Source organism: Chinchilla lanigera, unplaced genomic scaffold (assembly GCF_000276665.1).
Source record: "Chinchilla lanigera isolate Chin_1 unplaced genomic scaffold, ChiLan1.0 scaffold00083, whole genome shotgun sequence".
Classification (NCBI taxonomy): Eukaryota; Metazoa; Chordata; class Mammalia; order Rodentia; family Chinchillidae; genus Chinchilla; species Chinchilla lanigera.
The window spans coordinates 2,425,265-2,447,969 of record NW_004955484.1 but is presented as its reverse complement, the minus strand read 5'-3'; the positions used below and the strand labels follow the sequence as shown (position 1 = coordinate 2,447,969).

The 22,705-nt window shown below is 39.2% G+C and overlaps 1 protein-coding gene across 1 annotated transcript in view; it reads left to right on the top strand.

Annotated features, from left to right (window-relative positions):
* Window positions 1–3,624: 3,624 nt before the first annotated feature.
* Zfp1 (ZFP1 zinc finger protein) overlaps window positions 3,625–22,705 on the top strand; it is a gene marked incomplete in the record, with an annotated part of 25,227 nt that continues 6,146 nt past the window's right edge. The window contains 2 exon segments of the mRNA XM_013503861.1: window positions 3,625–4,331; window positions 10,799–10,857. Coding sequence (XP_013359315.1) covers window positions 10,843–10,857 — 15 coding nt within the window.

The following is a 22,705-nucleotide window of genomic DNA, read 5'->3' as shown; positions in this document are numbered from 1 at the left end:
CTGGCTTGTAATACATTCTTTTTTTTTTTTTTTCCCCGATACCAGGAATCTAACTCACGACCTTGCGCTTGCCGGGCAGGCGCTTTACCGCTGGGCTAAATCCCCAGCCCCTTGTAATACGTTCTTATATCTGACAGATATGGCTGTCCTTTTTGCTTGTCCTGAGCAAGCTGTTTCTCTCTGTGATGAAATATGATATTATTATCTCCTCAAACAAAAAAGATAATAAAAAACTGTGCAAGAAATAATGAAAATACCTTGCTAAGACTTAGATTTTTAGTAATGTTCAGTTATGCAACCATCACATTGATCCAGTTTATTTTTCATTTTTTATTGTGGTAAAAATATAAAATATATCTTTTTCAGTGGGAGTAAAAACTGATGGCCTTGTACATGCTGGGCAAGTACTCTACCACTGAGCTATACCTCAGCCCTAAATTTACCACTTTATTTATATGTATGTATGTATGTATGTATGTATGTGTTTTGAGACAGTGTCTTGCTATGTAGTTCAGGCTGGCCTTAAACTCACTTTGTAGCCCATGCTGGCCTCAAACTTGCCATGATCCTCCTGTCTCAGCCTCCCGAGTGCTGGGATTATAGGCGTGCACCACCACACCCAGAAAATTTACCGTTGTGAAGTGCTCAATTCAAGTTGGTCGTGGTGGCACATGTGTGTAATCCCAGAAATCTGGGAAGCTGAGGCCAAAAGATTTTAAATTTGAGCATAGCCTGGGCAACTTAGTGACCTAGCGAGGCTATGTCTCAAAATAAAATATTAAAAAGGCCTGGCGATGTAGCTCAGTGTGAAGGCTGTGGGTTCAATCCTTAGTACAGCAAGTAAATAACAAAGTACACAATTCAGTGGCATTGAGCACATTCACGGTGTCATATGAGCATCACTACTATCTCTTTCTGGAACCCCTGCTCATTCCAAACAGAAGCTATACCTATTTGCATGTACTCTCCAACCCACCTTCCCTCAGTTCCGGGTAACCATTGCATTTTCTGTCTCTATGAATTTGCCTGTTCCAATACCTTATATAAGTAGACTCATACATTATTTTTCCTTCTGTTCCTGGCTTATTATATTGAGCAATATGCTCAAGGTTCTCAGTGTTCTACCATATATCAGAACTTCATTCTTTTATATGGATAATATTCCAACATATATATGTGTGTGTGTGTGTATATATATATGTGTGTGTGTGTGTTATGTTTGCTTTATTCATTATTTGAAGGACACTTGAATTGTTTCTACCTTTGACTCTTATAAATTAAGGTTCTGTGACTGTGGATGTAAACATGTTGCTATGAACCTATTTAAGACTAGTATTGTTCTAATTAAAAGCCATTTGTTACCACCACACACCCATTGGAATGGACAAAGTCCACACACGGACAGCAGGAAATGCTGCTGAGGATGGGTGTGGAGCAGCAGAAACTCTTATTCATTGATGGGGGGAATGGAAACTGCCACTTTGGAAGGCAGTTTGGCAGTTTCTCACAAACTATACTCTTACCACACCATCCAGCAGTTATGCTATTTACTCAAAGCAATTGGAAACTTACGTTCACAAAAAAACCCTGCACAAGGATTGGATAGCAGCTCTATTCATAACTGCCAAAACTCAGTAGGTGAATGGATACACTGTAGTCTATACTGACAATGGAATATTATGCTGTGCTAATAGGAAATAAGCTATCAAGCCATGAAAGGACATGGAGGAAACTGAAATGCACATTACTGAGTGAAGGAAGTCAATCTGAAAATTCTGTATACATGAGTTCAAAAATGTGACATTCTGGAAAGCACAAAACTATGGAGACAGTAGAAAGATCAGCAATTTCCTAAGTTGAGAGGAGGAAGAGATGAATAGGTTACACACATTGTTAGGACAATGAAACTAGTATTCTGCATGATACTGTAATGGTAAATATGTCATTATACATAAAAAAGATGCAACATCAACAGTGAACTCTAGCTATGGACTTTAATTTTTTTAATGGTATATCTCAATTATTTAAATCTTCTTTTATTTATTTTAAAGAGAAAGCCCACTAAAAACAATGATACAAAACTTCAAAACAAAATAGTAGGAGACAATGATTAGTACATTGCTTATTGTTATCTTCAAGGTAGTTGTTCAGATGACAAGATATAGGTACGAAAAATTGATCAAACAATATGAGCACAAATCTTTCTTTTTAATGAACTAATAGAAATTAGTAGTACAGTTGTCCCTTGCTATATCTTGGTTCACTTATTGTGGCTTCACTGTTTTGTGGGTTTTTTAAAAAAAATCTAATTCTGTATGGCAGAGTTTTCACTATACCACGGGATTTTGCAGTTTACAGGTGTTTATATTTATGGTTTTAATTATTTTGGCCTAAAACAATTTAAAACAATATAAAAATATAAAAAATGTTAATTCAAACATATTAAAAGAATATTAACTCAAAATAAAATACAATATGTATTTCATCAGCAGATGAATATCGTACTCTACACAATGGAAATGTAGTACGCCACTATTGCTGGTGCAAGTTTGCCAACGTGATTGTACACAGCACACTATTGGCTGATGGAATGGAAGATAACCAACCACAGCACTGTATTCTGTATCCTGGGCGCTGATTAGCTCAGTGACTGTAGCATCGTCTTTCTGCTCTCCCACACAGTGCCCACACGTTTAGCGTCCCTCCTTGTCCACTTCATATTAAGTACCCATATAGAATTTTACATGTTGTTAAAATTACGTAGATTTAAGAGTGTAGAAAGTGTTTAAGAGCATATGGAATGTTTATAAGAGTGTGGGAAAGGTTAATAAGAGAGTGGTAAAGGTTTATAGGAGTGTGGGAAGGGTTTATAAAGCCTTAAAATATATATAAATAATAAAATAAATACAACGCCATTACTTTGCGGATTTTCACCTATTGCGGGGATCTCCGGAATGTAACTCTCGCGATAGGTGAGGGATCACTGTACAACTATCTTAACTATTATATACATATATTTTGTTTTCCTTTTCCCTTCTTTCTTTTCTCCTTTTCCTCATCACAGTTTCTCTTTCCTTTTGAACAGTTTCTTCCCATTTCCCAGTGTCTATTGTACATTTTTAGCTATCGACTTTTATAACAAGTGTCCACTCTGGTTTGGGCTGTTGAGGGTAGGGGAGGCCATGTGTGTGTAGTGGGGACGGGCATTAGAAAATCTGCTGTACTTTCCGTTCAAATTCTGCTACAAACCTAAAGTAGCACAAAGACTCCTCACGCAAGATGAGTAAGTGTGGAGAGCTATTCAAACAATGTGACTATAATTAACAATATTATGTTGTATACCTGAAATTTGCTGAGAGATTGTAAGTTTTCTCAACACACATACACACACACACACACACACACACACGGTAACTATGAGAAGTGATAAGTACATTAATTTATTTGATTGTGGTGAACATTTAACAATTATATATCAAGTTATCAAATTGTACATCTTAAATACACAGATAACATTTTTTGTCTTTTTTTGAGACAGTTTCACTATATGGTTCAGTGTGGCCTTAAACTCACTCTGTAGCCCAGGCTGGCCCTGAATTCTCAGAAATCCTCCTACCTCAGCCTTCTGAGTTCTGGGATTACAGATGTGTGCCATTACATCCAGCCAGAGATTGATTTTTATATTTGGTTGATTACAATGTATGCTTTAAATGTAAATCAAGTTGAACGCCTTAAATACGTACAGATTTTACAATAGCCGACTACACCTCAGTAAAGCTGGGATCGAGTGGGAAAAGTCGTTGAAGCAAATAAATACTCTTGCCAATTTATTTATTTTTAATTAGCACGGTGTAGTAAAATTACTGGTGATACTTGCTTTCCTGTACACATTTCCTCATTTAAATAGTTATAACTGACATGTATACTTTTTACAAGCTAGGCTTTTGTATTTTGAAATTAGGAAGTAGATTGAAAATTCACAAGTCACTTTGGGAAATTGAACAGACCGGGCCAAGCGATTACCTTGGAAAGCGCTCCTCAGGCCTTTTGAATAAGGTATAGACTTTTCAGAGAGTCCCTAACTCCGCAGCTCGGAGGTTTCTGGGAAATGTAGTCCCAAAGGTCGACGTAGCGCCCCTCAGAGGACCCTGGGAACGCCGAGCAGCCCTCATATCTGCGCATGTGCAGTGGTGCGAGAGCGCGCCACCGGCCGCCCTACCCCCCATGCAGCCGCGAGTGGGTGACAGGGACCCCTTCTCTGCTCATCTTCGCCGCCCCGCGCCGTGACCCGGCCTGGCACGGCGCCACGAGTGGAGGTTGTGCCCTTGAAGGTATGAGAGAGGATTGCCAGTCAGTTCTCTGGCCTGGCGCTCACGGGCAAGAGCTGAGGGATGGGTTCGTGCCCGGGCGGGCTGGAGCCCAAACTTCAGAGACTCGCGGGCTGTGGTGATCCCCGGGGCGGCGTCCGGAGCTGCCTGGAGCTCTTCTCCGAGCGGGGTCCGTCGGGGCCTTTCGGTCAGACGTGCGGAGGCGGGGTCGGCGCGGGGGAGGGCGGCTTGGAGGCTTTGCTTCCTCCCTTTGTCAGGAGACGCGCCTGCGACAGGCTGCAGGCTCTAGGGCCGCGCGGGAACGAGTCGGGAAGCCCCACGGGTGCGCGCCTGACCGCCGGCCGGCGGGGGGCGTGGCGTGGGCGGGGCTGGACACACCCGGCCCCGCCCCGGATGTGTCCTGCTGCGTTGTCCTGGTGGACAGTTCCTGGTGTCCCCAGAGTGAGAGCTATGTTCAGTACACATCTTATCCTCACATCTACCCCGTGACTTCCGGTATGATCATCTCAGTAGCCACAGGATTCAAAAAGGGGAAGTGATTTACCTAAGGTTACACAGCCAGCTAATTTTTAAGCACAAATATTTTTAATTGTGTTTTGATTTGCCCTCTGGTGGTTCTTGCCATGCACACATTTTTGTATTTTCTATAAATGTTTTATAGTTGAATTCATTGCTCTTTCCTTTTATGGCACCCCAAACCTTCACCACTTTGTGATTATACAAGTTTTCCCATAGCTGGGCATAGTGGCGCTTGGCCGTAATCCCAGCTACTTAGGTTGAGGCAGGAGGATCACAAGTTGGAGGCCAGTCTGGCAATTTAATGAGATCCTATCTTAATAAAATCAAAAGGGCTAGTAGATGTGGCACAGTAGTGGAAAGCTCGCTGCTCTTGTGCAAAGCCCTGGGTCCAATTCCAGGAAGGAGGGGAGGAAAGGTTTTTTCTCCCCATGGTACTTTGGAATCAGTTGTTTTTTTAACTGTTGATACATGTATTTTGGTCCCCTTAATGGTTATATTAAATTAGGGATAATGGACATCTTTGTGGTCTTGAGTTTTCGTAGAAGACAGAATAAGGAAGGTGTGAGTTCCCAGCCATGTTTTTGGACTTTAACTTGAAGCAGGTTTGCACAGGATGTACATCTTGGGGTAGCCCTATTTTTTTCCCACCTGCTTCCTTCAAAGCTTGTAGCACAGGATGCGTGGAAATGAGGACTTCAGACCATATGAACTTTCCCTCTTCTTTTGCTTGAGCCAACCAGGTCTGGCGTGCTCTCTCCCTGATGCCAAAGCCCCAGTGAAACCTCACTGAGATGGATTTGCCTTGTTGTGATTTCTATCTGGAATTGAGGAAAAGAACCTCAGAGTGATTAGTAACACGATAGTCTCTACCTTTTGTTTCACTTTTTCACTACCATCAGCAGCATTTTATATATGAATTTTGGTGGTACTGTATGTATTTTGGTGGTACATATACGTACTATATACGTATTTTGGGGAATGAACCAAGGGCCTTTATACTGAGCTACATCCCCAGGCCTTGTCATTTTTAATTTTAATTGTTTTAAATTTTCAGTTAGAGTCTCAGTTGCTAAATTGCCCAGGTTGGGCTTGAGCTTGTGATCTTGCCTCAGCCTCTATTTTTCTTTTCTTTCTTTCTTTCTTTTTTTTTTTTTTTTTAAAGGGATGATTCTTTTGTAAGAATATATACTGAATGAGGGTGGGGGTAGAGTGGTAGAATGGATAAAGGTAAAGGTAAAGTAAGATTTAACATTACAGGAGGCTGAGGCAGGAGGATTATAGATTCAAGCCCAGCCTGGGTAATTTACATATGTATAAGACATCTTAAAGCGTTTTTTTCATCCCTTTCCGCCTCTTCCCTCTCCCCTCCATGTCTTGATCCTCTTTTCATTTGCAAAAGATCTCATCTCCCTATTTTCTATTATCTTTATTTATACTTTGGGTTTCTCATAAAGAAACCTTTCAATATTTGAGCTTGTGTACCTGGTTTATTCCACTCAACATTATGATCTCAGAGTGCATCTATTATCCTACAAATGACTCAAATTTATTTTTCTTTATAGTAGAGTAGTACTCCTTTGTGTACTGCAAGAAAATGCCACATTTTCTTGATGCATTCATCTGTTGATGGACATATATGTCACTTCCAAGATTTAACTATTATGAATTGTGCTGCCACAAATATAGGTATGCATGTATCACTGTCATATGACATCCTTAACTCTTTCTGGAAGATACTTAGAAGAGGAATAGCTGGGTTGAATAGACTTTGAATTTTTAGTTTTTTGAGGAATCTCCATACTAATTTCCATAGTTGTACTAGTTTATAGTCCCACCAACAGTGTAGAAGGGATCCTTTTTCCCCACAGCCTTGCTGTCATTTGTTATTATTTGATTTCTTGGTCGTTTCTAGAGTAAGGTGGAATCTCAGTGTTGTTTTGTTTGCATTTCTTTAATGGCCAGAGATATTGAACATTTGTTCGGCTTGAGATAAGGTCCTTCTTTACCTGTTTTTTATTGGTGAGTTTTTTTTGGTGTGTTTGGGGTTTTTTTGCCTTTTTGAAACAGGGCCTCGCTCAGCAGTTCAGGCTGAGCTTGAGCTCACTTTTTAGCTCACACTGGTCTCCAACTTGCAGCAGTCTTCTGGGGTTCAGCCTCTTGAGTGCTAGGATTACAGTTGTGCGCACCAAACCCGGTTAGTTTTTTTTTTTTTTTTTAATCATGAATGGGTATTGGATTTTGTCAGAGGCTTTTTCTGTATCTGTTGAGATGATCGTGTGATTTTTTGTTGCTGTTCTCATTTCTATTTATGTGGTGTATACATTTATTGATTTGCCTATATTGAACCATCCTTGCATCCCCGGGATAAACCCTACTTGGTCATGATGTATAGTCTCTTTGATGATTTGTTGCACCGTGTTTGCTAATATTTTGTAGAGGAGTTTTGCTTTTGTGTTCATTAAAGAGATTGGGCTTTTTTTCTTTTTTTGGTTGGGTCATTTTCTGGATTTTGAATCAAGGTAATTCTAGCTTCCAGGAATGAGTTTGGAAGTAATCTTTCCCTTTTTAATTATATCAAAGAGTTTGAGGAGTATTGGTATTATATCCTCCCTGAAGATCTTGTAGAATTCAGTGGTGAATCTGTTTGGTTCTGGGATTTTCTTATTTAGTAGATTTTTTTTATTATTGCCTGTTGCTGGATTTATTCAGAGGGTTTTTTTTGTTGTTGTCTTGGTTCCGTTTTGGTAATTCGTACGTGTCTAGGAATCTGTTTCTGCAAGATTCTCTAATTTGTTGTTGAATAATTTCTCATAATAGTTACTAATAATCTGGATTGCAGCAGTGATTTCTTTCATGGCTCATCAAGTGTTCAGGAGTGTGTTATTTAATGTCTAAGTGTTTGTGAAATTTCTATGGTTTCTTTTGTGATTGATTTCTAGTTTCAGTGCACTGTGATCTGTTAGTATAAACAGGATGATTTTGATTCTTTTTATTTCTGCAGATTTTATGGACTAGTATGTGTTCTATTTTGGAGAAAGTTCCATGTGCTGCTGAGAATTTGTATTCAGTATAGTAGGATAGAATACTCTGTAGATACCTATTAAATCCCTTTGTTGAAAAAGTGGTTCCAAAAAAAAAAAAAAAGTGGTTCAGCTCTGTTCTTTGTTTTTTTTTTGTTTTGTTTTGTTTTTTGTTTTTTTTTGTTTTTTTTCTCCGGAACCGGGAACCGAACTCACGACCTTATGCTTGCCAGGCAGGCGCTTTTGCCGCTGAGCTAAATTCCCAGCCCCTCATCTCTGGTATATCTTTGTTCATTTTTTGTTTGATCTATTTGTGAAAGGGATGTATTGAGGTCAGCCTTTCTGATTGTGTTTGTTTCATGAAGTTAGGTTTGTACATATTTACAGTTGTTATTTCTTCATGTTTTGTCCTGCCCCATTTTCCTGCTTTCAGCTTCTCTGAATCCTTGGCTTGCACATATCTCCCTCACCTTATCCAGTTGGGAGGTTAGAGTTGTTATGAGTCTAGTCCATCAGCCAGGCCATCACTGAAGGTCCAGCCCCCTCCCTCAGTCTGCTCCTCTCCCAAGATGGCGTGTATACCAGGTCTGGGATGCTGTGATCCAGGAGTGGTATGTTTTCCTTTCACTCACCCACTAGGCTCTGAATTTTGATCCAGCTAGATTCTATTTTCATCTGTTCTCCCATATCAGACTTTATCTTTTGCTCCCACCTCTAGGTACCTGCTTTTCTTCAGTGCCAATTCCAAGACACCCTTGCTGTCACACCTTAGGCAGACATCTTCTCTCCTGCTTCTATTTTTCTTAACTGTACTGGTGCTTTTAGTATTTTATTGCTGTTAGAGATGGAAATTTGCCCATTATTTTTTCTCTTGTATTTGTTGGTTTTCAAACAAATTCCCATTTTTCTTATTTTATGTATTTGAGATTTTTTTCTCCTATGTCTTTTGATTAACTGAGCTAGTGATTATCTACTCTATGTATGTGTGTGTGCGCATGCACCTGTGTGTGTTACTGGTGCTTGAACTATAGTACTGTATCACTGAACTACATCCCCAACCCTTTTTATTTTTTGAGACACTAAGTTGTCCAACTGGTCTCAAACTTGAGATCCTCCTGTCTCAATCTACCAGAATGTTGGGATTACTGGTGTGTACCACCATATCTAGCTTTTGTGTGTGTGTGTCTGTCTGAGTTTGGTTAGAGGTTTATTGGGATTATTGATCTTTTCAAATACCAGCTTTCGTATTCATTGCATGTCTCTGTTGTTTTCCTGTTTCCAATTTTATTTATTTTTGACCTTTTATTATTTCCTGCTTTATGTTTGCTTTGGATTTAATGTGCATACATTTTTCCTGGTTTCATAGAATAGAAATTGAAGTTATTAATTGAAAGGTTTGTTTATTGATATAAATAGCTTAATGCTGTAACTGTTCCTCTAAGTGCTCTGCTGGCCTTGAACTTGCTGTATAGCCCAGAATGGCCTCAATGTTTTTTTTTTTTTTTTTTTTTTTGTCATTTTGAGACAGGGTTTGGCTATGCAGTTGAGGCTGGCCTTGAACTTTCAGCGATCCTTCTGCCTCATCCTGCCAGTGCTGGGGTTAAAGGCACATGCTATTATGCCAGGCTCCTCAAGTTTTTAGAAGGTTCCCTTCTGGCTTCATTTTTTACCCATTGGCTATGTAGAAGTATATTGCTTAGTTTCCAGATATTTTGGGTTTTTTTTTTTTCCAGTGCTCGTTTTTTTGTTGATTGATAGTTTAATTCTGATTTAGTTAAAAATATACTCAGTTATAAATTTCATTTCTTTTAAATGTGTCATGAACTGGGCATGGTGGCACACGCCTGTAATCCCAGCACTCGGGAGGCTGAGGCAGAAGGATTGTTGCAAATTCGAGACCAGCATGGGCTACAAAGTGAGCTCAAGGCCAGCCTGAACTGCATAGTGAGACCCTGCCTGAAAAAGACCAAAAAAAAAAGTGTCATGTCCTGTTTAATGGCCAACAAAATTTTCTCTCAGGGTGAATGTTTTATGTTTATTTAATTAAAAGTTGCATTGCTATTGGTGATGGAATTGTTCATAAACGTTAATTGAGCCAGGGTGGTTTATCTTTAGTACCTTTTTATCTACTTATTTTGTCAATTATGGAGAGAAAAATACTGAAATGTACAACTATAATGTGCATTTATCTATCTTTCCTTACAGTTTTATCAATTTTTGCTTGTGTCTTGATGTTTTGTCACATACATATATATTTGAGTGTTATATCTTCTTGATGATTTGACATTTATTATTATGGGATATCACTTCACTTCAGATTTGCTGAAACTTAATGAAGCTATTGAAGGTATTCTTTCATTTGTTGCTATGCTTCTCTTAGCATTTTTATTTGATATTTTCTTCTTTTTTCCATCTTGCTGAAAATTCCCTGTTTTTTTATTTTTATATTTTATGTTGTCTACCTTTTCAGTTCAAGTACATGAATCATGGCTGTTTTAAATTTCTTTATGTGATAATTTCAGTAGTTGAAGGTTCTGTTGATTGACTTATGAGTTGTCTTAGCTTTGCCTTTTTGGATATCTCATGATGTTTTATGGAAAGTACATATTACCAGTTATAATTTCTTTTCTTTTCTTTTTTTGTTTTTCGAGACAGGGTCTCAGTATGTAGTTCAGGCTGTCCTTGAGCTCACTTTGTATCCCAGGCTGGTCTCAAATTTGCAACAATCCTCCTGCCTCAGCCTCCCGAGTGCTGGGATTACAGGTGTTTGCCACCATGCCTGGCTGTAATCTTTTTTGTTCCTTCTAAAGGAACTATCTCAGGAATTGGAAAGATGGTATGTAGGGATTTTTAAACAAGATACTCTGGGGTTATGAGGTAGGTTAGATCTTTAATAACAATGTCTTTTTCTTTTTTTCCTCTGTATTACAGTTCTGCCTTTATAGTTCTCTGCCTCTACCCCAAAACTGCAGAAAATGAACAAATCCCAGGTGAGTTGTCTGTTTATTCTCCACTTTGTTTTTAGTGCATTTGTGGAAGTGTAAATGGATCTAGAAAATGAAGCAAAAAAAGTATAAATGACTTACATTCAAGAAAAACATAGTAAGAATAAATGATCAGTATCAGCAGCCAAAAAACAAACTGTCTTAGTAACTTTTTAGTTGCCGATGCAAAATACCCAACAACTCAAAGTTAAGGAAGAAAGCTTTATTTCAGTTCATGGTTTATAGAAGCTTTAGTCCATAGTTGGCTGACTCCAAGCAGGGTGGTATGGCAGAGGAGAAACAGTCCATGGCAAAGCAGGCAGGAAGCTGTAAAGCAGCAAGCATCCAGCCTGTCTTTCCCTTTTATCCCATCCAGGATACCAACCTTTTGGATGGCGCCACCTAGAACTGTGCTAATTTTAATCAGTAGACTAATTTAGTACCATACACTCTTAATCCCAGTATCACACACCCAAGATCCAGCCAGCTCCAAAATCTACCTATGAGTGCATGAGGCTTTGGGGGGACATCTAGCTATAAGCCATAACACAAACTAATTGTCTTGTATTGATTCTGAATATTAATTCCTTAGGTCTCTACATTAGGTCTGAGTCATTTTTAGAGACTTGCATAGAGATGATGTTTTTGGATAGCATCTCCAGGAATAATCAAAATTAAAGATGTTATCATTTTGTCTAACACTGTTTCATATTTAATTCTTGAATGTAAGTGCAAGGTATTTTGTTTTTTTCAGTCAGATTAGCATGGTGCCAGAGAACTCATTAAATATATAGATGTGTGTTTAAATTTTCTCCCTATTTCCTACAGGTACCATTGTCATTACTTTTTCTAAAAGCTTTCTAGAGTTTGTTTATACATATTTACACAAGTATAAATAGAAGGTAGCATGTGAATCAGACTGTTCTATTGATAAGTATTTTGTTTTTAATTGATATGCTTCACTGTCTAGAGCAGTTGTGGGTTTACAGAAAAATTGAGTGGAAAATGCTGAAAATTCCCATATTCCCCCTCACAGTTCCTCCCTACTATTACTGTTTTTTCTGTTATTAACATCTTGCATTAATGTAGTACACTTATTACAGTTGATAGGCCTATGTTGATACTTCAGTTCAAATTTATAATTTAAGCCTTGCATTGTTCCACGTGCTTGTAATCTCAGCACTCTGGGAGGCTGAGTCAAATGGATTGCAAATTCAAGCCCAGCTTGGGCAGTTTAAGGAAACCCTGTTTGTGAATAAAAAAATAAAAAATGAACTGAGTATATAGATCAGTTTGAAGGCCCTGCCTTCAATCCTCAGTACTGTAGCAAATAGTCCATAGTTTACATTAGGGTTCATTCTTTGTGTTGTACATGCTGTGGGTTTTAGTGAATGTGTAACATGTATCCACTATTATAGTATCACATAGAATAGCATCAATGCCTCCAAACTCTCCCATGATGCACCTATTCATCTCTCCATTCTTCTTCCTAAGCTACTGGCACCTGCAGATCTTTTTATTGTCTTAGCTCCTTAGTTTAGCCTTTTCCAGAATGTCAAAATAGTTGGATTAATATAGTAAGTAGGCTTTTCAAATTGGTTTCCTTTACTGAAAAATAGGCATTTGAGGTTCCTCCATGTCTTCCTGGCTTGATAGTACATTTCTTTTTAGTACTGAGTAATATTCTATTGTGTGGATAAAACACAGTTTATGTGTTCATTCACCTTTTGAAGGACATCGTGGTTGCTTACACATTTTGGCAATTACGTGCAGGTTTTTGAATGAACATGTTTTCATCTCATTTGGGCAAATACCAGGACCATGATTGCTGGACCATATGGTAAGAATATAATTACTTTTGTTAGAAATTGCCAAACTATCTTCCAAGTGGTTATACCATTTTGCATTTCAGCCAATAATGAATGAGCTTTCCTGTTATTCCACATCTTCACCAGTATCTGGAGTTGTCATTGCTCTGGATTTAGCCATTGTAACAGGTGTGTGTGTAGTGGTATCTTGTTTTACTTTACAACTCCATGATGTAATGTTGAGCATCTTTTCATATGTTCGCCATCTTCTTTGATCTGTCTTCTTTGATGAAGTGTCTGTTCATATCTTTTGTGTATTTTTAAATCAGATTGTTTCTTATTTTGAGTTTTAAGAGTTACTTGTATATTTTAGATACTAGTCCTTTTGTCAGTTATGTGTTCTTCAAAGATTTCCTCCCAGTCTGAGTTTTTTTGTTTTGTTTTGTTTTGTTTTTAGACAGGGTCTCATTATGTAGTTTAGGCAGGTGTAGCCCAGGCTGGCCTTGAACTCATGGCTATTCTCCTGCCTCAGCTTTCCAAGTGCTGGGATTACAGGCATGTACCACCAGCCCAGTCTGTGGTTTGTTTTTTATTTTCTCTATTTTTATTGCTTTATGTTTTTTGAAATGTTTGCATACAGCATAGTTTCCTTGTTTTTTTTTTTCCTCTTTTGTGTAATGTAGGACATGTTCAGAGAAGTGTATAAAATACATATATAATATAACAATGTATATAACAAATGCATATACATTAAAGAAGAATAAAGACACACCCAGGCTCAGAAGCAGAACATTAGCTAGGTACAGTGGCACATGCCTGTGATTTCAGCTGCTTGGGAGCCTGAAGCAGGAGAATCAGGTTTGAGGCCAGCCTGGGAAACTTTATGAGATTCTGTCTAAAAAAAAAAAATAATAATAATTTCTTTGCTTTTCTTAAAAGACTCTACCACTGGTGTATGTAACCGTCGTCATTATAGAATCCAGTTCTGGAAAAAGTATGAGTCAGTATTGCCTCAATTTGTATAATCTTTGATTTTTTTAATGATGTCCTTTTATACACCTGTTATGGTTTATGTCTAGACCTCTCCCCAGGCTTCATATACTCATAGGTGGGCTTTTGGGAGGTGATTGGGTCATGGGATGTGAAACTGGTTGTGTTTAGGAGTTTATAGCTGAATGTGATATTGGGAGCTAAAGCCCGGTTGGAGGAGGTAGGTCACTGGGAGCGTGGCATGGCAGGACCTGTTTCCCTTTCTCCTCTTTGAGGGCTCTTGTCTTCCTGCCTCCCATGCTGTGAACTGTTTCTCTGCCATGCTCCTCTGCCATGCTGCCCTGCATTGGAGCCAGCTGACTGTGGGCTGAAACCTCTACAAATTGAGCCAAAACAAGCCTTTCCTCTTTTTAAGTTGTGTTAGGTATTATGTCCCACTGAGGAGAAAGTAACTAAGACAGCACCCATGTGCTCTTTGTTAAGACTTAGAGATTTTTAAATCATTCTTTTTTTTTAATTATATTAGCTATGAACTTAAAGGGAGAAGGTATATATTTCCAGTGGTAGTATAAAATGATAGAACCTTACTGAGAGCAGCATTTCCCAAGCAGTTGAGTTTAGGAATTTTGCTCCTACTGGATGACATCTCAGGAGCCGATGAGACAAGTAACAGGTCATTGTCTAGTTTCAACCCTCCTGAGAGTCCCCAGAAGTCGTTTGGAGAAGTCTTTGGCAAGGTCATGAGAAACAAGGAAACATAAGTCTCAACAAGTTGGTCCCTCTGGCAGGGTCAAAGTATTAGAAGTATCAAGTGTTGAATGTCTGACAGGAATATCATTAGAAGGAGTGGGATGCTCTGCCTTTTCTGCTTCTTGGCTCACTGCATAATTCCCAGCTCTCCAGAGTAGATTAAAGCAGAGCACTTCTGCGAGATGAAATGAGTGTCCTCATCTGATCCAAGCCAGCCTGCAAAGAGGGAAGAAACAAACAAATGTCATCAGCACATGTTCAAGATCATCCAAACCAAGTATGGATAAGAGTCTGGGCCAAGCTCACTGAGGCTGTCTGCCCTCAGGTTACTAAGTAGGTGGCACAGCGACAAAAGGTATCTTGTTGATGACAGCTCTCAAAATGCATGCCTTTGAATTACTCTGTTTCAGTCTATACTAGACACAGTTTGGTATCATTAGAGAATCACTGCCATTCTACGTCATTTTCACAGGTTTCCTAGGGATTTCCTTTAGCTCTCTTGTATGTAAGAATTACTGTTGTTTAATTGGAGTACATTCTGTAGTAGCTTCTTGAGAAAAGAGGGTGGGAGAGGTGCCGTTTTTAGACTTTACATTCCTGAAAATGGCTTGTCTTCTGATACTTGATTGAAAGATACTTGTTTGTTTGTTTGTTTTTGGTTTTTTTCCAGTATCGGGTATCGAACTCACAACCTTGCACTTGCCAGGCAGGCGCTGTGCCCCTGAGCTAAATCCCCAGCCCCTTGAAAGATACTTGTGAATGTAGGTTTGTCCCTTCCTTGCTTTAGTGCTGTCAGTTCTGACATAATGCAGTTTGAAGCTGTGTTACTCATCACATACATGAGGTGTGATAAAAAAAAAATATGGTGAAAATTTAAGTTTTTTTAAAAGTTATTATAGTAAAAGATATATTACCATTAATCTCCCTCAAAATACTCCCACTTGCTTCAGATGTACTTATCCCATCATTCTTGACTCTTTCTGAGGCAATTCTGAAAGACCTCTTTCTTGAGCGTTCTTAGTTGCACTGTTAGAGTTGCTTTGATGTCCTGAATTGATTAAAAAAATGTTTATCTTGGGGAAATCAGAAGTCTCCTTATGGGGGCTGGGGATTTAGCTCAGTGGCAAAAGCGCCTGCCTGGCAAGCGCAAGGTCGTGAGTTCGGTTCCTGGTACCGGAGAAAAACCAAAAACCAAAAAAAAAAAAAAAAAAGAAGTCTCCTTATGCCAGGTCCAGTGAGTAGGTTGGATGAGAACATAGTTATGCTATTATAAGCCTGCCTTTTCATTGGATGATACTCAGTATTAGCATTCACCATGGTTTTTCTTTTTTTGATCACACCTTGTAAAGACATGAGGGCCAGGGGTATGGCTCAGTGGCAGAAGTGCCTACTTGGCAAGCTCAACATGCTGAGTTTGATTCCCAGTACCAAAAAAAAAAAAAAGACATGAAAGAAGACTTTCAGAACTGCTTCAGAAAGTAGCAGGAATGATGGGATAATTATATTTGAAGCAAAGAGGAATATTTTGAGGGGAATTAATGGTAATGTATCTTTTATTGTCAGTAAGATTTAAAATTTAAATATTCACTGTATATTTTGATCATACCGGATATGCTTATTGGTTGCATGCACATTTGTGATTGTTCTGTATTCTGGCTGATTTATACTTTTATCATTTTTTAATGTCTCTATCTCTGGTCATACTCCTTGTCTCATATAAATAAAGCTCTGAATGCTTTTCTATGATCAGTATTCTTATTGTGTGCCTTTTCCCTTTTTTCTTACATCAGTGTGTTTATTTTCTTACATAATAAATTTCCTCTATAGCATATAGTTAGGTTTTAGTTTTTTTCTTGGCCTGACTGTCTTAGTTACTTTCTTCATCACTGGGACATAATAACTGACACTCACAAATTAAAGGAGGAAAGGTTTATTTTGCCCCACAGTTTGTAAAGGTTTCAGGCTACAGTCAGCTGGCTCCAAAGCAGGATGGCATGGTAGAGGAGAAGCGGTCCATGGCATAGCAGATAGGAAGGAGAGAGAGATAGAGGTAGGAGGGAGAAGGGGATGTAATGATACCTCAGTTCATGAACACTTTTGTTTGCAAACTGAATCATTTGGCAAAATTTTTGTTGTCAGACTTCACATCCAACTCTGTTCAGGGTGAACAGATGCACTGAAGTAGGTGCCCGCAGATGTATAAGAAGAGTAAGAAAAAATCAAACCAAGAGAGCCAAAATTCTATGATCAGGTGCTAGCAGCCTCTAGGACTGACTGACCCCTGATTACCATCTTCAATAACCTTTTATTCAGAATCTACCCAGGAGGCAGCAGAGGAATTGGAGGATATCAACTGTTTTAGCAAGGACAATACAACTCAATTATCATAGGAATGCAACCTGACCAGTAAGCCATCATGTTATCTTCCTTGCTCATATCTCAGCAAAGCATCTAATATTGATCCAGACGCTTGCAATGCTTATGCTAGACTTCCTCCAAAATCCAACAATCATGGCTTGGTCAGGCCTCAGGCAATACACAAAATAGTAACTAAAGAATGTCCTTCTCCACATTTTGTTTTGTTTGCAAGCTCTGCATCAGGTGATAAACACAACTGTGACCATCTTTGCTATACAAATATAACGTGGCCATCTTTTCCAAAATTATAGAACAAATTAAGTTTGTGAACTGAGGTACCACTGTATACTCTTCCAGACCATGTCCCCAGTGACCCACTGAAAGGTCTTCATAATTCCTTTGTAGTCACTGTAGCGCCACCTATTGGAGACCATGTGCCATGGCCAATATGGCACTGGCCCTTAGAGGCCATGTGCTAAGCCCCACCCTTCTTCCCAGAGTCAAGTTACAACTTCCTACTCCCCTTTATGTAATATCCTGTTACATTTTCCCATACTCACACCCAATGCTAGCCTGCTACATCAGCTAGCCCACTCCCTAAACCCCGCCTCTAGCCTGACCATATATAATCTTTGTGCTCCTTTGTCCAGCCTAGAAGACTCGCTCCCTTTGCCCCTCCCGCTCCTACCCCTCCTCCCAGCGGCCTTCTCCGTGCCCTTAGGCAATAAACATGTTTTATTGTTTTATTACTCTCTCTGTGCTGCCGGCTGGACACCTTTTACCCACCTCCTCTGACCAGGCTTCACCTCCCAACATTACATTTAGCTATAAATTTATCAGTGGACTATCACACCACCATGATCCAGTGACCTTGCAAAAGCCCCACCCATGAATTCATGAGGCTTTGGGGGGATGTCTAGGTAAAAACCCTAACACTGATCATCTCTTTTAATTCATTAATTATTTTATTTATGATTAATTTCATTATAGGCACAGTTGGATTTAAACCTGTCATCTAATTGCTTTTTATAATTTAAATTTGTTAGGGTTTTGTCTTTTTTGTAGAGAGAGGGTCTTATTGTATTGCCCAGGCTGGCCTTGAACTCCTAGGGTCAAGCAATCCTCCTGCCTCAGCCTCTTGAGAGTTGGGTGTACCGGTGTACACTACTGCATCTGGCTGCTGTTTATTATTTTTCTTAAGTGGTTGCTCAAGATATTACAGTTAGTATATTTTACCAACCACTTTGATATTCTCTTACACGTTACAGTTCATTAGAAGTCTTTGTGTGCTAACTCTGATCTATAGGCTATCTGCATCCACTTGTTTTGACATTTTCCTCTTGTTTTTGTCTTTACGTTGGTTTTTGTGTTTCCCCGTGTATTTGGACATGTCATAGGATATATAGCTCCCTCTAAAAAAACGTTTTGTTCTGCCAGATAGATAAATGATTGGCAGACCATTGTGGTCCCACTGAGCCATGTATGATTGTGAAGGAGGGTCTGTTTCAGTTAGGTCACAGTCCTCTCAGGGTGTGGTCCTTACTAACTGGCATCTCACCTCTTCACTGGTATGTCTGCTCTTGTTGGGTATAAACTACACCAGCTCCCCAGCACTATATAATCTCTGAAATCTTGGCTCAGCTCTTAGTCTTTCAGCTGCTGCTACCTCCTAGTTTTCCTGGAAGTTTGCCTTCCACAGGCCCATACTAGAAACTAGCCAAAGCTCTGAGGTGAACTTTCATGCAGAAATTTTAGAGTCCCTTCTTGATGGTGTCCTTAGTTGCTTTACCCTGTATTTTAGTCTGTTTCACACATATATAATAGAATACCCGAGATTTTATAGAACTGAAACTTCTTTTCTCAGTTTTGGAGGATTGGAGTTCAAGCTCACAGTGTTGGTAGGTCAGTGTCTGGTGAAGGCCCGGTCTCTGCTTCTAAAACAGTGACCTCAGGCTGAGTGTGGTGTTGTATTCCACAAGGCTGAGGCAGGCGAACCACAAATTCTGCCCATCCTGGGGAACCTAGCAATTAAGAGAAATTTGCCTCAAAATTTTTTTAAAGGGCTGGAGATGGAGCTCAGTATGAAGGCTCTGGGTTCAGTCTTCAATATGTGTTTGTGTGCATATGTGTGTATGGTGATTTAAATCCTGTGCCCTTTTGTGGCAGAAGGGGGAAGAGCAAAGAAAAGGGGATAAGCTCACTCTATTAAACCCTTTCATAAGAGTACCTAATCCTGCCAGGTGTGATGGCTCATACCTGTAATCCTAACACTCAGGAGGCTGAGGCAGGAGGATCATGAGTTTGAGTCGAACCTGCACTACCTACTAAGCTCAAGGTCAGCTTGGTTCACAAGGCCATGTCGTTTTTGAGGAGGGGAGCCCTCGTGACCCAATTGCCTATCAGAGTCCACACATACCATTGCTGTTACATTACTGATTATGTTTCAACATAAATTATTTTTTCTTGCAGTGCTAGGGATTGAACCTCCTAGGCTCTTGTGCATGCTAGGCAAGTGTTGTACCACTGAGCTACATCCCTAGCACTCAAGATGAATGTGTGTGTGTGAGAGAGAGACAGAGACAGAGACAGAGACAGACAGACAGAGCAAGCACAAGAGAGCAGCTATGTACTGCAGGCTGGCCTTGAACTTACAATCCTACCTCAGCCTCCTAAGTGCTAGGACAGACATAAATTTCTGAAGGGGACAAAAATATTCAAACTATAGCACATTGCTCCCAAATCTCAGTTGCTTTGCAGACCCAAATGCCAGCTTTTTTCCATGTCAGTGGTCATTTCTGCTTGTGCTCTATTTTTCTGCATCATGATTTTTAAAATACCTTTAAAGAATGTTTTTCCCCCCAATGCTTTTAGCATTATTGTGTGAGGCTCTGTTCATCTATGCCCCTTTCAGTGATTGCAGCCCGCAGTGGGCAGTGCCTGCATGTGGTGGTTTGATGTATTTTGTCAAGTTTTATTGCTGATTGCTTCTCTGATTGTGAAGTTATTTCTTTTTAGTGTTGTAGTCAAGAATCCAAAGATCTTCTGTCAGCTTATCAGGATAGGATCTCTTCTGTTCTTTCTTGAAACTCACGTTTTTCTTTTTGTCCCCAGTGTTCTGAAATTTCTTGGTGATTTTCCTTCTTTTTTGCCTGATAGATTTTTTTTGTGTGATGTGTGAAAAATGCACAGAAATACAAATAAAAGCATAGAGGTTGCACTATATAGAATTACTCTTACCATTTTTGTATATCAGAATGGTTGAATGTCAGCAGTTTCAAATTGATTCAGCAATAATCAACCTTCTGTAGTAGTTTTTTTTTTTTTTTTTGGTTTTTCTCCGGTACTAGGAACCAAACTCACGACCTTGCGCTTGCCAGGCAGGCGCTTTGCCGCTGAGCTAAATCCCCAGCCCAAAGAGTTGATTGTATTTTTTTTGTTTTATCTTCCAGTACCAGGAATTGAACTCACGACCTTGTGCTTGCCAGGCAGGTGCTGTGCTGCTGAGCTAAATCCCCAGCCCCTAACACATCCTTTCATTTTTTTTTTTTTTTCCCCTCCAGTACCAGGAACCGAACTCACGACCTTGCGCTTGCCAGGCAGGCGCTTTGCCGCTGAGCTAAATCCCCAGCCCAACCTTCTGTAGTATTTAATGGTCAGAATCTAACATATTGGCACATTTGCTTCCATACTTTTTTGAGCAGTGCTGGGGATTGGACTCAGGGCCTTCACACTGAGCTATATTCTCAGTCCTTTACTTTTTGAGATAGGATTTTGCTAAGTTGCTGAGACTGGACTCAAACTTGCAGTCCTCCTGGGTCAGCCTCTCAGAGTGCTGCAACACAGATGTGTGCCACCACAGGCCTGTCACTTCTGCACATTATGTGTTTTTAATTTCTTTAATATCGCACAATTCATACATGAACTCGGTTCTTTCTCGCTATATCATGGATCTGCACTCCCATGTGTGCTCACTGTTTTACTTGATGTCATCTTACTAAACACTCCTGGCCTGAGAGGTACCAATATAAGCTTTGTGCGAGTGTATCCACTTGTCTGAGCTACTGTCCTTGTCACTGGGACGCAATATCCAACACAAATGCATGAAAAGAAGAAAAGTTTATTTTGACTTGCACTTTGTAGAGGTTTCAGCTCATAAGCCCCATAATCCAGTCACCTTCAAGAAGCCTTGCCTCTGATCACATGAAGCCTTAGGGAGAAATGTAGATATAAACCGTAATAACACCATTCCTCTTTTTAAGAATATTTTTGTGTGCATTAATAGAATTATGTAAAATTTTTGAGGTCACATTACACATTTTTTGGAATTCTGTTAAACTTTTATTTTCAGGCTTTGTATTAAGCTTAACTCTTGTAAGAGTATTTTTTTTTTTTAAAAACTCTGAAAGTCTTAGTTTTTTAGTAAACACTTATACCCCCATCCCCCACACCTAGGGCCTTTGCACTTCACTATGTCTTCCACCTGCTCTCCCTTTTTTCTTTTGGAAACAAGGTCTCACTAAATTGCCCAGACTGAGCTTACTCTTGATGTCCTCCTGCCACAGCCTCCTGGAGTGCTGTGATTATAGGTGTATGCCACCACACTTGGCTGTGACTATTGATTTTCTTTCCCTGTCTGCCAGAATGTGAGAATACTTCCATCTTTTAAACGTTTTTTGTATTCTTTTTCAGTGATTATTTAAATGTGTAGTTTAAACAAAGTTTCATCAGGATTTATTTTCTCCAGAACATACTTTCTGCCTGCCACACTCCTAAGGTGTTGGCACCCACATATTAGCTACAGCTTATTGTGTAATATATTTCACTGACTTATTTACTATTTTTGTATCCAACTGATCCTTGCTAGGTTTAATTTTCTTTTGGAATATACCTTTATTAGTAGTAATAATATACCTGACATTTACTATGTACCAGTCATCATTGTAGATCAGGAGCTGTCAAACTATGGGCCATTGTCCAAATGGCCTGCCACCTTGTTTTTGTATAGCTCACAAGGGAATACTGAGTTTCAGTTTTAAATGGGAAACAAAATAAAAGAATCTTTTTATGTTTTGAAAATTATATAAAATTCAGATATCAGTGTCTGTAAATCAAGACACTGTGTTCCTTTATTGGAACATACCTGTGCCATTTGTTTACATGTTATTCATGTCTGCTTCCATGGTAGGGTGGTAGAGTTGATTAGTTCCAGCAGAGACTATATACAGCCTGCAAGCTCTAATATATTGACTCTCAGACTGTTTATAGACAACTTATCAATTTTAAATATTTTCAGCATTTTAGAGATACTCAGTTATTTTCTGGGTTCCATTTTTTAATAAGCTCTTTTATTACTGTGCTTCTGAAGGTAGTACTTCCACTTCTGGGATTTTAGTAGTTTTATTATGATGTGCCTAAGTGTGGGTTTTTAAATTCTACTTGGGGTTAGTGGTGTTTTTTGAAACTGTGGCCTAATGTGAGCTGTTTTGGAAAATTCTCATCCATTACCTCTTTAAATATTGTTTCCGTGCATTTACCTCTCTATATTAGGCCTTTTAACTGGTTCCTTGTGTCTTTTAGGCTCTTTGATGCATTTGCCATCAATTGTTGTTTCTGTTGTCTGGATTTTTTTATTGACATGTTTTCCAGTTCACTAATCATCTTTTCTATTTCTGTGGCTTGGAAGGGCTAGGAGAGCCTTACTTGTGTCTGATAATTTGTTTTATAATTGAAAGTACGTGTTCTGCCTTGAAATATTCTAAACTTGTTTAACCTTGTTGGGTGTCACAAAAATTACTTATGTGAGCTTCATCACTGCACTACAGTGGTAACATCAAATGCTGAATGTTTATGTGCTTCTCTCTCTGTACACGCTTTGAGAGCACACTGTTCTCTTAGTTTTAGATAGTGATCAAAATGACAGTGCCAGAGACAGGAGAATCTGAATGAAT